This window comes from Lepus europaeus, chromosome 2 (genome assembly GCF_033115175.1).
Source record: "Lepus europaeus isolate LE1 chromosome 2, mLepTim1.pri, whole genome shotgun sequence".
Lineage (NCBI taxonomy): Eukaryota > Metazoa > Chordata > Mammalia > Lagomorpha > Leporidae > Lepus > Lepus europaeus.
The window spans coordinates 63,968,687-63,983,873 of record NC_084828.1 but is presented as its reverse complement, the minus strand read 5'-3'; the positions used below and the strand labels follow the sequence as shown (position 1 = coordinate 63,983,873).

The following is a 15,187-nucleotide window of genomic DNA, read 5'->3' as shown; positions in this document are numbered from 1 at the left end:
TGGGCTTCAGATTGGCCCAGCTCCCACCGTTGCAGTAATTTGGGGAGTGAACCAGTGGATGGAAGACCTTTCTCTGTCTTTCCCTCTGTCTATAACTCTACCTATCAAATAAATAAATAAAATCTTTAAAAACTGATAAAGATATGTATCACATTATTTATGTACCTTATACACAACATCTACAATCACCAGCCATTGAATCTGAATAGTGTTTTTTCCAAAAAGTGGTAATTTCTCTTTGTGGTGAGACATATGACTGGAAAGTCTGAACAGCAACACCCTGTAGCTTTTACAGTAGTAGCTTTGCAACTTTCTGCAAAGTTGATTTAAGCTTCAAACATCAAGATATGTGGATCTTTATTATTTGATCATGTGTATTTTACTTAAATAAGCCACACTTTCAAGAAACTTATTCATTTCTTTTTGATGTGCCTATTCTAACAAATCTGTAACTACAGGCTCATTTTATACTTACCATCATTCATCATTCCTTTCAATTCTTTAAATGCTAAGGGTTAGTAACAAGTCAAGCAGGCAATTAGTAAGGTTCCATAAATACAAATTATGTGTTAATAAACAAATACACAGTAATATCATGCCAACTATTCCTCAACCATACAGCCAAGTTAATTTTAAGGCTGTCGTATTATTACAAAGCTGTTCTGTGAATCACACCCATAGTATTCACAAAGGTAACACACTCAGTTAAGAATACGGATCTAGATTTATGTAGAAATAAAGTGAGATGTTTGGTTTCACTCCATGGAGAAAGCCATTATCTTCTTGAAATCAGAAATCTGAAGTAAATGAAATTCTTTTCTAATAGGGGACATTATGCTGCATCTTGGCCAATGTAAAAAGGCAACAGTCCCCTTCCCTAAATATTCATATCATTTGTGTAGTTGTAAATTCTTTTTATACTAAAATTCATACAAACTAACATTTATACTATATAGTAAGCAATGAAATAAGGCAGTAAAGGCTAAAGCAATGCTTGCCAAGTCTATTTAATAGTTTAATAATAATTATATTATTCTCTTAATATTCTTTTTTTGAGGAATTTCTCACCTTCTCCTAACTTCCCCAAAGTATGCTAAGCAAAAACATAAATAGCCACAGCAGAATAAATAGTACAGTTAAACAAGAGATGGGAACAAAACAGAATAATTTTCAGGTCATAAAAATCCATCCCAGTAACTGGAAAATAAAATATATTAGGATATAAACGTCCAGTGCTTGGATTATTCCTAAAAAGCACTTTTAAGGTTCTGGCTACAGTTCCTGTCTTTCTAGAACAAAACCTGTGATAAAACCAGTCACTTGCTCCAATCTGCCCTTGAGGCCTGTTGGTTGAAGTTTGCCAGACTTGAGAGCCCAGGCTACCCACACTTCCTGCCACAGACCAGAGATTCCCTTTGGCATTCCATGTCGATCTATCATTCCTTCTCAGGGAGCAGAGCACAATATAGTCCTTTCCAGGTCTGACTTCCATCAAACAGCTCTTGAGTTTGTTACTATGACAAGTCAATATTTTTTCTTCCATAATTATTCCCACTTAAATTTCTTCCTTTCTTGGAATTTTATCAGTTTATTAAGGTATCCAAAGTGCAGTGAAGTGTCATATTTGGAAAGAAAACTTTGTATAGAATGGGGGGGTGGGCGAATGAACAACTCAGGACAGATATTTTTCAGGAGCACTTACCTTTATTTTAGACTATGTTATTTAATGGGTCACTTTAATATAAATTTTTCTTCCTCACTTTAATCTTGAAATTGTCATTTTGTATATGCATATCAAATGGATCCAACGAAGGCAACATCTTGGTATCCATTTCCAATCACAGAGTGAATAATCAATATTCCTATCTATAAACCTTCCAGTTCTGGGTGTGAGAAGTCAGTGCAATCTTAAGGAATCATTTATTCTATCCCATTGACATAAAAATGAATAAACATAGATCATAAAATCATAAAATATAACTAGATGTCAACATTAAACAGCAAAAGATGTGAACAGTACAATAATCATTACTCATTAAGCAACTTTTCAATTTATTTAATAAAGTTTAACTTACCCTATGAGGCTGCTTAGTTTTCTTATTCAGAGCTGATATAGATAAAAAAGTAAGAATATAAGTTTAATGAATGACACAAGTTAATGCAATCTTTAATTAAAAAAAAATAGAGACATAAAGGAGTGAGCTAGCTGGCTGACAGCAAACATAGACAGAGGAACTGAGTTACCACTACCAATGAAAGGGCATCAAGTAGCAAATGTTGCTGAGCCTACAACTTGTGCTTCTGTTCTTAGAGATTAATGAGATCCTTTCAATTGCTAAACTATACAGTGTTCTGTACTTATGAGATTCCTATCTCAGTTGGTACCATGGGAGGCTTTCAATTAACTTCCCTTATTGTGGAGGCACTTGGTGATGGCTTTGGTGGTGGTGGTGATGGGAGATTTGATCCTTGCATCAAGAAGGCAACCTCTTTTTAGAATATAGAAGAATAAAATGGGTTGAACATATGGGTACATTACTTTTAGTAGCTCCCCAAGTAAGCCAAGAAGAATTACAGAATTTTATTAGGGATCATCCAATAGAGCCTAAACCATGCCCTATATCTATGTTCTAAGAAGTAAAGACAACTGAACACCTACCTAAATCTCTAATTCATACTATCTAGGATAAGAGATAAGATTTTCATGTTATATTTTTGAGCTCACAAATATATTCATGAGAATTAATATTAAGAACTGCCAAGTAACTCTCTCACTTCACTTACAATGTATAAAAATAATTTTAAATTATAATCCTTAGGGTCAAGGAATGTCACATTTGGCTGGTCCATTTTGAAAACATGATCCATGAGGAACAGTGAGTCAAAGGGACATGGGTCAGATGTGCTATTTCTAATATTGTAAAATAAAGTGCAGCAATTACTTTCACATTGGTTAATACTCTCTAATACAAAAGAATGACTTTGAGTGATTTACTTCTAATATGAGCCTAGGCATTGAAGGCCACACATTTTTTAATCACAAGCTTTATCCATACCATATGAGCATACTTGTAATGCTTCTTGATTTACTCTTCTCTCCCTGAAACACCTGACCACAGATCATAAATATATTTATAGATTTTTTAATCTTACAGAAAACACATTTTCTAGTGATAGCAGATTTACCTCTCTTCAACAATGGGGAAGATTATACTGTTAACATACATACATATACAATCCCAGTATAACATACATACATACATTTATGTATCTCTCTATATATACATATACATATATATATATATATACAATCCCTAATTTGAAAATCCTAAATACAAAATATGAAAAAAAAATTTTTTTTTGACAGGCAGAGTGGACAGTGAGAGAGAGACAGAGAGAAAGGTCTTCCTTTGCCATTGGTTCACCCTCCAATGGCCGCCACGCCAGGTGCTTCTCCTGGTCTCCCATGGGGTGCAGGGCCCAAGCACTTGGACCATCCTCCACTGCACTCCCTAGCCACAGCAGAGAGCTGGCCTGGAAGAGGGGCAACCGGGACAGAATCCGGTGCCCCGACCGGGACTAGAACCCGGTGTGCCGGCACCGCAAGGCAGAGGATTAGCCTGTTGAGCAGTGGTGCCGGCCTTGAGCACTAATATGATGCCACAGGTGGAAAATTCCACAACTCATCTTGTATGGTGAGTCTCAGTCAAAACACATTCTTTATGGGAAAAAATGACCCTCCATACCCCCTTCAGCTGTATGCCCAGTTCCCCCAAGCAAGCATATCCATAAAGGCTAACAACATGGCACTTGTGCAGACCAGACATCCCATAATGACCCACAAGGGGCCAAAAACTACATTTATTACCCACTGTGGTTTTCTGCTTATTCTCTGCTCTATGATGAAAAGGTGTTGAAAACATTAAAAGGCCTGAAGTTATCTTACATGTAAACTTGAGAAAATAAGAACAGCATGTATGTCTATATGTAGCACAGAAAATCAAGCTTTTGGAGAACCTGGACAGCAGTGTAAGTGTGAAAGATCTTACAGCCAAGTACGGTATTGGAATGAATACTACATGACTTAAAGAAGTAGATGATAAACTGCTAGCATTTTATGCTGAAACTAATGAAGTTAATGCAAAGTAGAAAACCACTACACACAGCTAATAAATGAAGATCTCAATTGTACAACGAAAGGGTGGGCCTTTTGGCATGGTAGGGAATGCATGATGCTAAACTGTATATTAACAAGCAAACATCTATCACAATGAACTGAAATGAAAGGAACTGTGAATGTTCCAGAGGCTGGTTGCAGAAATTTAAAACTTGACATGGCATTTACATTTTCAGAGATCTGCTATGATATCACAAAACAGAGGTGAAATCTATTGATGAGTTTGCTGAGGTTAATACTGATGAAAACATGAGGCCAGAACACGTCTCTAACGCTGATTTGGCATTAACACCCCAGAAAGACTTTCTCTAGCTGATGAGATAGCCCCTATGGAAATTAAGGATGTCAAAGACAAAACAACTGTTCTGAGATTTGCTAATGCAGCAGGCAAGCATAAGTGTAAACTTGACGTGATAGGCAAAAGCTTGTGTCCTTGCTGTTTTAAAGGAATTAATGTCTTACCAGTCCATTATTATGTTATCAAAAAGGCATGGTTCATCAGAGACATGTTTCTGGCTAGTTTCAGAAACACTTGGTATCATAGCTCAAGCTCACTGCAGGAAAGCTGAACTAAATGCTGCTTACAAGCTTCTTATTCCCTGACAACAATTTGGTTCATACTCTAGCTGAAATTCTCATCAACAATATTGCTTTTGCCATGTACTCTCCCCCAAATATGACTTTATTAATTCATCCAAGAGGCCAGAGTACCCTTAGATCAATAAAAAGTAATAAATACTTTCTTGAACAGTGTTATAGCAGCAGTGAACAGGGGACATAGGTTTAAAGTTTTCAAAGAGGAATTTAGCATGAAGGAGTCAATATATGCTACAGCCAATGCTTGGAACATGGTGACCAAAGGCATAGTTTCATATGCCTGGTACACTCTCTGGACTGCAGCTAGGATCAGTGATAATGATGAACAGATCAGTGACTGTGAAGTGTTCTACATGTCAAGTGAGGAAAAAGCTGTATCTGATTTCTAAACACATGCAAAAAAAAATAGAATCCAACAGTGAATATAGAAGATATATAGAAGATACAGTGATACAGTGCACATAGAATAATGTCTTACCATCAGTTATGAGACTGCAGTTGTTCATTCTTTGATGGTAAAATAGATGAAATGTTTCTAAATCAACTCAAACCTAACAGTGACAAGAAAGATGATGTTGTCAACATTCAAAAAAAAAAAAAATGTGTCTCTGGTTAACCTGGCAAAAATGTATGATGGGCTTACTGAAGGACAAGAGTAGCATGATTACAACAGAACAAGGAATCAGATGTCAATTAATAAGACTTCTAAGACAAAAAAAAAAATGTTGCTAATGAGTCAGATGATTCTGGAAGAAACATTTTAAAAAGCCATCCAGCAGAATCCGTCTCCTTCCCTAGAAGATCTACTTCCTGGTCAGGAAACTATTTCTGCTGTTTCTTCTTACTGGAAATAACAGTGCATTGTGACCCTTTATCAAAACACAGCATTGCAGGTGGAGACCGAAAGCCTGATGCTACACGTTGTTGCTGCTGTTGAACAGCCGATACAAGCACTCTGATGATGCCAGTGTGCTGTTAGCACCTCTGAACACATTTTCACTGTATTCCCGGCACACCATATGCTGTACTGCTACATACTTAGATATGGATACAAGAAAACAACTGTGTATTGGTAGCTCATACACTCAATCAGGAATGATGGTGATGCCATACAACCCAGATCATCCTCAGGGGTAGCTGAGACAGCGCTTTCTGATGGGTTTCTTTGCTTTCTGATGGGTCAGGGCACACAGACTGCTTCCTATACAACATTACTAAAGATATTGTATAGAGTCTCCCTCTGGCTATCTATATAAGTCTACATTAAAAATAATTTTACGTTTAAATTTGGATCCCACGCTCAAGATACTTCATTAGGTATAAGAAAATACTCTGAAATCTGAAAAAAAATTCTGAAATTCAAAACACTACCAGTCCCAAACATTTCAGATAAAGGATACTCAACTTGCATGTACAAATTCTGCATATACATTATACTTCTGTATCATTCTAAAGAATCTGAGATATTGTGGTAAATGTGGTTTCTATTGTTACTAGATTTATTTATAGCACAGAGTACTTCATAAATATATATAAGGTTTTATTTATTTTAAAATATTTTAAATTAATAAAAATAAATTTTAAAACCACTACTATATCCCACATATGAGATTAACTGGTAATGGCTTTAAAAACTAATGAGTATTAGCTGGCGCCGCGGCTCACTAGGCTACTCCTCCGCCTTGCGGCGCCGGCACACCGGGTTCTAGTCCCGGTTGGGGCACCGATCCTGTCCCGGTTGCCCCTCTTCCAGGCCAGCTCTCTGCTGTGGCCAGGGAGTGCAGTGGAGGATGGCCCAAGTCTTTGGGCCCTGCACCCCATGGGAGACCAGGAGAAGCACCTGGCTCCTGCCATCGGATCAGCGCGGTGCACCGGCAGCAGCGCGCCTACCGCGGCGGCCATTGGAGGGTGAACCAACGGCCAAGGAAGACCTTTCTCTCTGTCTCTCTCTCTACTGTCCACTCTGCCTGTCAAAAAAAAAAAAAAAAACACAAACTAATGAGTATTATAATCAATAGATATAAACAAGCTCAACTTTAGGAAGCTTAATCATTTATATGCTCTCATATTAAGTTATTGTTGCTAGACTCTTATCTCATTTTACAAAATTAAAATGCTTCCAGTATAAAGGAAAGAAAATCCAATACAGTTAAAAGGCATCCATGAAAAATTAAAATCAAAATCCTCACCTTTAAAGTAAAAATTAAGTTTATGAGAATTATAAAATTTAAAATTCTCATATGGACATTAACTGACTCTTAAAAAAACAGCCTGACTTAAAAAAATAACGAGCTGAGGATTGTTTTGCATTTAAACTCAGACATACTTATTACACTTTTCTAATGAAACTGGCATCTTCAATGAGTAAAAATCATTTGGGAAATACTTAACAATTTTTACTTCCTGACTCAAAAAGTTGCAGCCTTACTATTATACATATTCATATTTACATCAACAGTCTATATAAGCAAAACACACTAATTTTTCTAGTCTATCACATTATCTAAAGAGCAACTCCCCTGTACCTTTTGTCTTCTTGCTTTTCATCTGGCCGAAGATAATCTATGAGATCTGGCAAAGACATATTAATTTGAAAAGTTATTTAGGATATTTTTAAAATGTCAATATAATTGGACAAAATTCTTAATTTACATACAATATAATAATGTTACATTGTGAAAAAGAAAAAATAACGTGGAGTACCGGCAGAGATTTCACTTTCGCTTTAATTTTAAGGCCTAACAGTAATAGTTGCAATTACATGATTTCACTGGCTCCTTGGGGACATAAATCATGGAGAAGGAAGGAAAGCAAGAGGTCAGGCGATCACAGCTATCACAATTCCTAGGCCAACTTCAGGCAGCATGGCCAGACCTGAAGGCAAATCTCATGAACATAATTCTTTGCCAGAAAAGGCAGTTGTAAGCATGAGGAAAAAAAAAAGGGGGGGGGTAGGGAGGGCAATCCAAAAAGATAGAAAAATAAGGACACAGAGTTAATAAAAAAATCAGACACTTGATACTGCTCCCTAAGAACTGTGTGGATACTGCAGGTCACAAGCTGTTCTCGGGCATTCATGTGGAAACAGCAAAACCAGCCACCTCATCTTCAAGCACCAGACATAAAGAGACCAGAAGACTCAACAAGAATATGCATTAACATTCGAAACTCCCTGTAACTACCAACAAACTCCATTCAGCTTTAGACATCTCAGTTGTATTTAAGAAACATATGTGGATAAATTAGAAAATTTCATTGAGCAACAATTACGATTTATGAATATATGAGCTGAAGAAACATTGGGTGATTAAGTATTTTGATTATCTAATAAGTATTATAAGGGGAACTGAGAGTATATAAGCAGAACCTGTTTCAATTATCCATCATCAAAAGCTAAAGTCACATTTCTTTGAGGGCATTATGCAAGTCATTTTAGAAATTACTTGACGACTAGCAAGCCTCCAGCACAATTGGGTCAGCTGTGACTGCATTCATACAGTGTGTGCTAGAACATTTTCAAAATGGTTTGAGACATTGCCTGGCTCCATCCAGAGCAAGGTTATTGAACTTTCAGAACATGGGGGAAAAAAAAAGTACTTGACTATAACAATTCAAATTTATTCATTTTTAGGAAAATATATAATAAAGTTCACCTAAAGCAAAGCAGGAACCTGATTTTACTCCATTGATTTATACCTTCTGACTAGTTTTATAGTTAAGAGTTTGTTTTACTTCATAAACTTAAAAATACTTTTTAAAAAAGGGAGACCACTGTAAATCTGACTTAGAGAATTTCTTTTACCTTATGTAAGACAACCTACTAGCTTCGGGCTGCATTAAAAGCATCTAAAATGAATGCAGAAACCTGCTATTTTAAAATTGGCAGGGTAAATATAATCACTAGAAACAATAATTCCAAACCGAAAAAATTGATGTTAAATGAAGTAAAAGCCTAAATTAAAAAAGAATGAAATCCTGTCTTTTGCAACAAAATGGATGCAACTGGAAATCAATATATTTAGTGAAATAAGCCAGTCTCAAAAAGACAAATACCTTATGTTTGCTCTGATATGTTGCTGTTAAAATAGAATACAAAAAATGCATTGGAATGAAGCAGACACCTTGTTATATGACTATCATCCTAGCCCTTGTTTATACTCCTGTGGAACTGTGATCTTCCTACCTTTTACTTGTTAAATATTATGGCAAGTGGTGAATTAACCCTGTGATTACAGAGTGGATTAAAATTTTGTTTTTACAAAAATGAATGAAAAGAAAACAAGGGAGGGAAGTAGGGGCACTGAGGGCAGGAGCGGAGAGAAAGGGAAGTATGTTATCTTCTTAGAACTGTACCTATGAAGTACATGAAATGCTCTCTTTATACTAATTTAAAAACGACTTCAATGTGTTGATTAAATTGGTTTTATCTACAAATGTTTTAGTTCACTGCTCTTTAAGTGAACAGAAGTAGAAGATACTTAAATTCAATTCCTGTCCCCTTAGAGGCATCCATGTCTATAAACAGTGTGTCAGAAGAATAATTAGTGATAAACAGGAGACACAAGTAACAGATCTCTGCCAAACAATGGAGCAATTAAAAATCCTTTTCTATTAAGAAAATGGGTCCTCAATGACATCTTTTACTTATATAAAAAAGCTATACAGTCTAATATATAAAGCCATTTTCTTTCAAACTAGTTTATAATCTAAGCTTTTCATTATTTTATATGCCTTTAGTGTTCTTTGTGCTCAAATCATTCCAACTCTGTTTTCTCACTTTTAGAATTATTGATATATTTTTTTGAGTCACAAGTAGGAGAATCAACTTGTTTCCAAGTAATAATGTCTATGATGTTTGGCATGAACTGACTTACCAAAAAATGTCATATAAATGAGTCCAAGTGATTCTGCTAGAGTTATGATACCCAGACCTGAAATCAGAAGAGGGCCATGTACTGGCATACACACTGCAAAAAAAAAAGATATATATGTTAGAAATATATATAAAATAAGTTAATTTTAAAAATTAACACCAATAATATAAAGCTATAAAGTCAGTAATTCTTTTTTCTAGTGATCAAGAAGTAAATATTATGTTCTATATATGTTCATTACTATTAGCTCAGTCAGTGAAATGATTCCAAATTATTGCAGGAAAAAGAAAATCCCTACTTTGCATAACACATGCTTCATCACATCAAGACTAATGGAAAATAGTGTGTAAAGTAAAGGCTCCAACCGGTTGGAGGCTGGTTATTTTTTAAGTTCTTCTACAAATAAAAGCGTAGTAGCTTTTGCTACTACAACAATCAGCCCTGGAGCCATAAACAGTCAATATTCCTGAAACCATGTGGGAAGCATTATTCCCACTGGGGTGAGAATTAGAATTACAAAAAGAAAAGCTTACAACACCAAATGTTGGCAAATCTGTAGAGAAACAGGAATTTTAATTCATTGGCAGTGGCAATGCAAAATGGCACGGTTATTTTGACACAGAACTTGGTTGTTTATTATAAAACTGAACATACCTTTAACATATAATACATATATGATGTATTAAAATTGGCAAGATTTCATTTTTTTTATTTAGACTTGTACTACATTTAACTTCAATTTTTTTGGTTTGGAATTAGCTTTATTGTTTCTAGTGATTATATTTATTCTGCCAATTTTAATATATATGTATTAAATGTAAATTGTTAATATACTTTTAATACATATATAATACATATAATACATATAATTTAACATCTAATACTTGGATAAATGCTTGGGATTTATCAAGTACTCAAAAATAGTATTTACATAAAAACATGCCCTTTGGTATTAATAGTAGCTTTATTCACAGTCATAAAAATTGAAAGCCATCAAGATGTCCCTTATTAGGGAATGCATAAACAACTTTCAGTTCTAAAGAGTAATGAACTACCAAGCCATGAAAAGATAATGGAGAATATATATGTATTTTCTAGTGAAACAAGGCAATTAGAAAAAGCTATATATTGTGTGACTCTAATCAAAAGACATTTCAGAAAATGCAAAATGATGGATGCAGTAAAAAGACCAGAGTGGCCAGGGGCTCAGGGACGAATAGGTGACACATACGGGATTTTTATGGCAGAAACTATTCTGTATTTTACAACAATGGTGGATACATGTCATTATGCAATGTATCACGCACACATTAATTACAATACCCAGAGACAGTCCTAGTGGAAATTATGAACTTTAGATGATAATGATATGTCAATGTTATTTCACGGGTTGAAATATATGTACCTCTCTGTAATGGGATGCTCAGAGAGTCTAGGGCTGTGTGAGATATGTGGAGGGAGTGGCAGGAACTCTTTGTATTTTCCAACATCGTACAATGAACCCAAAACTGCTCTAAAAACATATAGTCTATATACTTAAAAGTAGAAAGTGTTCTGTCCAACAGAAATCCAAATCAGGACTATAGACGTGACCCTTACCAGACATGCAGAGAACTAACCCAACCACAGCAAGCACAAAGCCCAGCAACTGAATGATCAAGATCGCAATGGTGAAGGAGGTCATTCCCAAAACTGGGGGGAGGAAAAGGAACAAAAGAATGTTTAGAAACAATCACTCTGACTTGCATTTTCTACAAATAGTATACAAACAGAAAAATATCTTATGACAAAAGACTGGTTATGGAGTTCACAGTCAGATATTAGATGCTTTTGCATGGATCTAAACTTTCCTCACAAGTGTCAGCAACAGATACAGAAGTCTGGAATCAAATATTTCTTGATTTATTAATTTGAAAGGCAGAGAGAGAGAGAGGAGAGGGGAAGAGAGGAAAGGGAGGAGAGAAGAGGAGAGGAGAGAGGAGGGCAGGGGAAGAGAGGGGAGGAGAGGAGACAGGAGAGGAGGGGAAGAGAGGGGAGGGGGCGGGAGGGGAGGGTACAGGAGGGGGACGGGAGGGGGACAGGAGGGGAGGGGGGCAGGAGAGAACTTTTGTCCAATGGCTCACTCCCCAAATGGCTGCAACAGCCAGGTCTGGGCCAGGCTGAAGCCAGGAGCAGGGAACTTCATCCCGGTCTCAAACAGTGGAAAGAGACCCAAGCACTTGGGCCATCCTCTACTGCTTCCCCAGGCACATTAGCAGGAAGTTGGACCAGAAGCAGAGCAGCTGGGCCTCAAATCAGCACTCTGATGAGGGATGCAAACATGGCAGGCAGCAGCTAAACCTACTATTGTCACACTGTCAGCCTGTACCCAAGATCTTAAAATAAGACTTTGTGTGTGGTGTGTGGTTTAAAATATGAATAGCTGTTATACATGGATTATCCACATGCACATAAAATTTCTCTGGTAGACAGAATTACTATGCAAGCTTATGAGCATAACCATCACAACTGTCATCCTGTGCAACTAAAAAGATCTGTGATACTATAACAAATGTCTAACTTTCCTGAAGAGGCAACCGACAGAATGGGAAAAAATATTTGCAAACTATACTACAGATAAAGGGTTGATAACCAGAATCTACAAAGAAATCAAGAAAATCCACAACAACAAAACAAACAACCCACTTAAGAGATGGGCCAAGGACTGCAATAGACATTTTTCGAAAGAGGAAATCCAAATGGCCAACAGACACATGAAAAAATGTTCAAGATCACTAGCAATCAGAGAAATGCAAATCAAAACCACAATGAGGTTTCACCTCACCCCTGTGAGAATGGCTCACATCCAGAAATCTACCAACAATAGATGCTGGAGAGGATGTGGGGAAAAGGGGACACTAACCCACTGTTGGTGGGAATGCAAACTGGTTAAGCCACTATGGAAGTCAGTCTGGAGATTCCTCAGAAACCTGAACATAACCCTACTATACAACCCAGCCATCCCATTCCTTGGAATTTACCCAAAGGAAATTAAATTGGCAAACGAAAAAGCTGTCTGCACCTTAATGCATATTGCAGTTCAATTTACAATTGCTAAGACCTGGAAACAACCCAAATGCCCATCAACAGTAGACTGGATAAAGAAATTATGGGACATGTACTTCATAGAATACTATACAGCAGTAAGAAACAATGAAACCCGGTCATTTGCAATAAGATGGAGGAATCTGGAAAACATCATGCTGAGTGAATTAAGCCAGTTCCAAAGAGACAAATATCATTTGTTTTCCCTGATTGGTGACAACTGAGCGCCAAAGGGGAAACCTGTTGAAGTGAAATGGACACTATAAGAAACAATGACCTGATCAGCTCTTGTCCTGACTCTAGATGTACAATGTAAATCTTTATTCTTTTTAGTATTTGTTGTTGTTGTTGCTGTTGTTCTAGTACTAGTGGTTGAACTCTGTAATTAACACACAATTATTCTTAGGTGTTTAAATTTTAACTGAAAAGTGATCCCTGTTAAATAAAAGAATAGGAATAAGAGAGGGAGGAGATGTACAATTTGGGACATGCTCAAGCTGACTTGCCCCAAATGGTGGAGTTAGAAATGTGCCAGGGGATTCCAATACAATCCCATCAAGGTGGCATGTACCAATGCCATCTCACTAGTCCAAGTGATCATCTTCAGCTCACAACTGATGGCTCTGATAGGTCTTAGAGTCAAAGGGATCACACAAACAAGACTAGTGTCTGCTAATACTAACTGATAGAATCAAAAAGGGAGAGAAGGATCCAACATGGGAAGTGGGATACACAGCAGACTCATAGAATGGCAGATGTCCTAAACAACACTCTGGCCTCAGAATCAGCCCTTAAGGCATTCGGATATGGCTGAAGAGCCCATGACAGTATTGTAGGCATGGAAAGCCAAGATACCATGGAAAAGAAAAAAAAAAAGAAGACCTAAATGAAAGATCTCTGCGAGTGAGATCCCAGTGGAAAGAACAGGGCCATCAAAGAAGGAGGTACCTTTCTCTGAAGGGAGGAGAGAACTTCCACTTTGACTATGACCCTACCAGAATAAGATCAAAGTCAGCGAACTCAAAAGGCTTCCATAGCCTTGGCAACACATAACTAGAGCCTAGGGAGATTACTGACGCCATAAACAAGAGTGTCAAATTGTTAAGTCAGCAACAGGAGTCACTGTGTACTTACATCTCATGTGGGATCTGTCCTTAATGTGTTGTATAATGTGCAGTGATGCTATAACTAGTACTGAAACAGTATTTTTACACTTTGTGTTTCTGCGTGGGTACAAACTGATGAGATCTTTACTAATTATATACAGAATCGATCTTCTGTATATAAAGATAATTGGAAATGAAAAAAAAAAAAACCTGGTGTTAAATTGGAAATGGCATAGAAAATTAATTAATTTTTAAAAAAATATTATGTAGGATCTCTGTCCTTAATGTGCTGTACACTGTTATTTAATGCTATAACTAATACTCCAACAGTATTTTTTTCACTATGTGTTGCTATATGGGGGCAAACTGTTGAAATCTTTACCTAATATATACTAAACTGATCTTCTGTATATAAAGAGAATTGAAAATGAATCTTGATGTGAATGGAAGGGGAGAGGGTGCGGGAAAGGGGAGGGTTGCGGGAGGGAGGGAAGTTATGGGAGGGGGAAGCCATTGTAATCCATAAGCTGTACTTTGGAAATTTATATTCATTAAATAAAAGTTTAATAAAAGAAAAAAACAAAACAAAACAAAAACAAATGTCTAACTTTCCAACATACAGAAAGCCAGAGATTGGCACTAAAATCAAATGTTAAATATAACCCTTCCAATAATTATAACAAAAATATATTAGAGATTTATTCCTTTTTTGAGTATACTTATGTATTTATTTATCTTAATTTTACATACTACACATTATTTTTGTGAGCTAACATCTGAAATTTTGACTCGGTCTAGTAATCTGGCTAAAATTCTTTTTCCATTTAAAAACAAATGAGGATAAATTTCATAAGTACATTGATATTATTAAACTTTTCACTTATCTCTCTTTTTTTATGTAGAAAACTTTTATTTAAGGCATCCAAACTTCATGCATTTCATATATACAAATTAAGGGACACAGTGATTCTTCCTGTCTTACCCTCCCTCCCATCCACACTCCCACCCTTCTTCCTCCTACCTCTCCTATTCCCATTCTTATTTTTTACTAAAATTTGTTTTCAATTAACTTTATATGCATAAGAGTAACCCTACACTAAGTAAAGATTTCAACAAGTAGTATGAAACAAACAAAGAAACAAAAAAACCAAGGACTCTTTAAAGTCATCGCATCTCAAAGAGTTAATTTTTATTCTACATATTACCTTTTATGTGTCTATTAGTTACTGCATTTATTCTTAAAATGAAGATAAAATGGTACTGATTATGATAGCCATATCTTTTATAAGACAACATTATTGGTGCTGGCACTGTGGCACGGTGGGTTAATCCTCCATCTGTGGTGCCAG

General features: G+C 36.3%; 1 protein-coding gene across 7 annotated transcripts in view; it reads right to left on the bottom strand.

Annotated features, from left to right (window-relative positions):
* Window positions 1–15,187, bottom strand: part of LOC133771604 (leukocyte surface antigen CD47-like) — a 158,365-nt gene that overhangs the window by 94,548 nt on the left and 48,630 nt on the right. For 3 of the 7 annotated variants that reach the window (XR_009867596.1, XM_062207730.1, XM_062207717.1), the window contains exons 6-9: window positions 11,248–11,340; window positions 9,649–9,741; window positions 7,300–7,345; window positions 2,076–2,107 (exon numbers count right to left, since the gene is read on the bottom strand). Coding sequence is in view for 6 of the 7 variants with exons in the window: in XM_062207730.1 (XP_062063714.1) it covers window positions 2,098–2,107; window positions 7,300–7,345; window positions 9,649–9,741; window positions 11,248–11,340 (242 nt within the window). In the remaining variant the exon portion in view is untranslated. Of the gene's footprint in view, window positions 1–1,746; window positions 1,926–2,075; window positions 2,108–7,299; window positions 7,346–9,648; window positions 9,742–11,247; window positions 11,341–15,187 lie in introns of those variants that run through there. The other 4 variants (XM_062207707.1, XM_062207738.1, XM_062207746.1 and 1 more) reach the window with 2 other exon arrangements.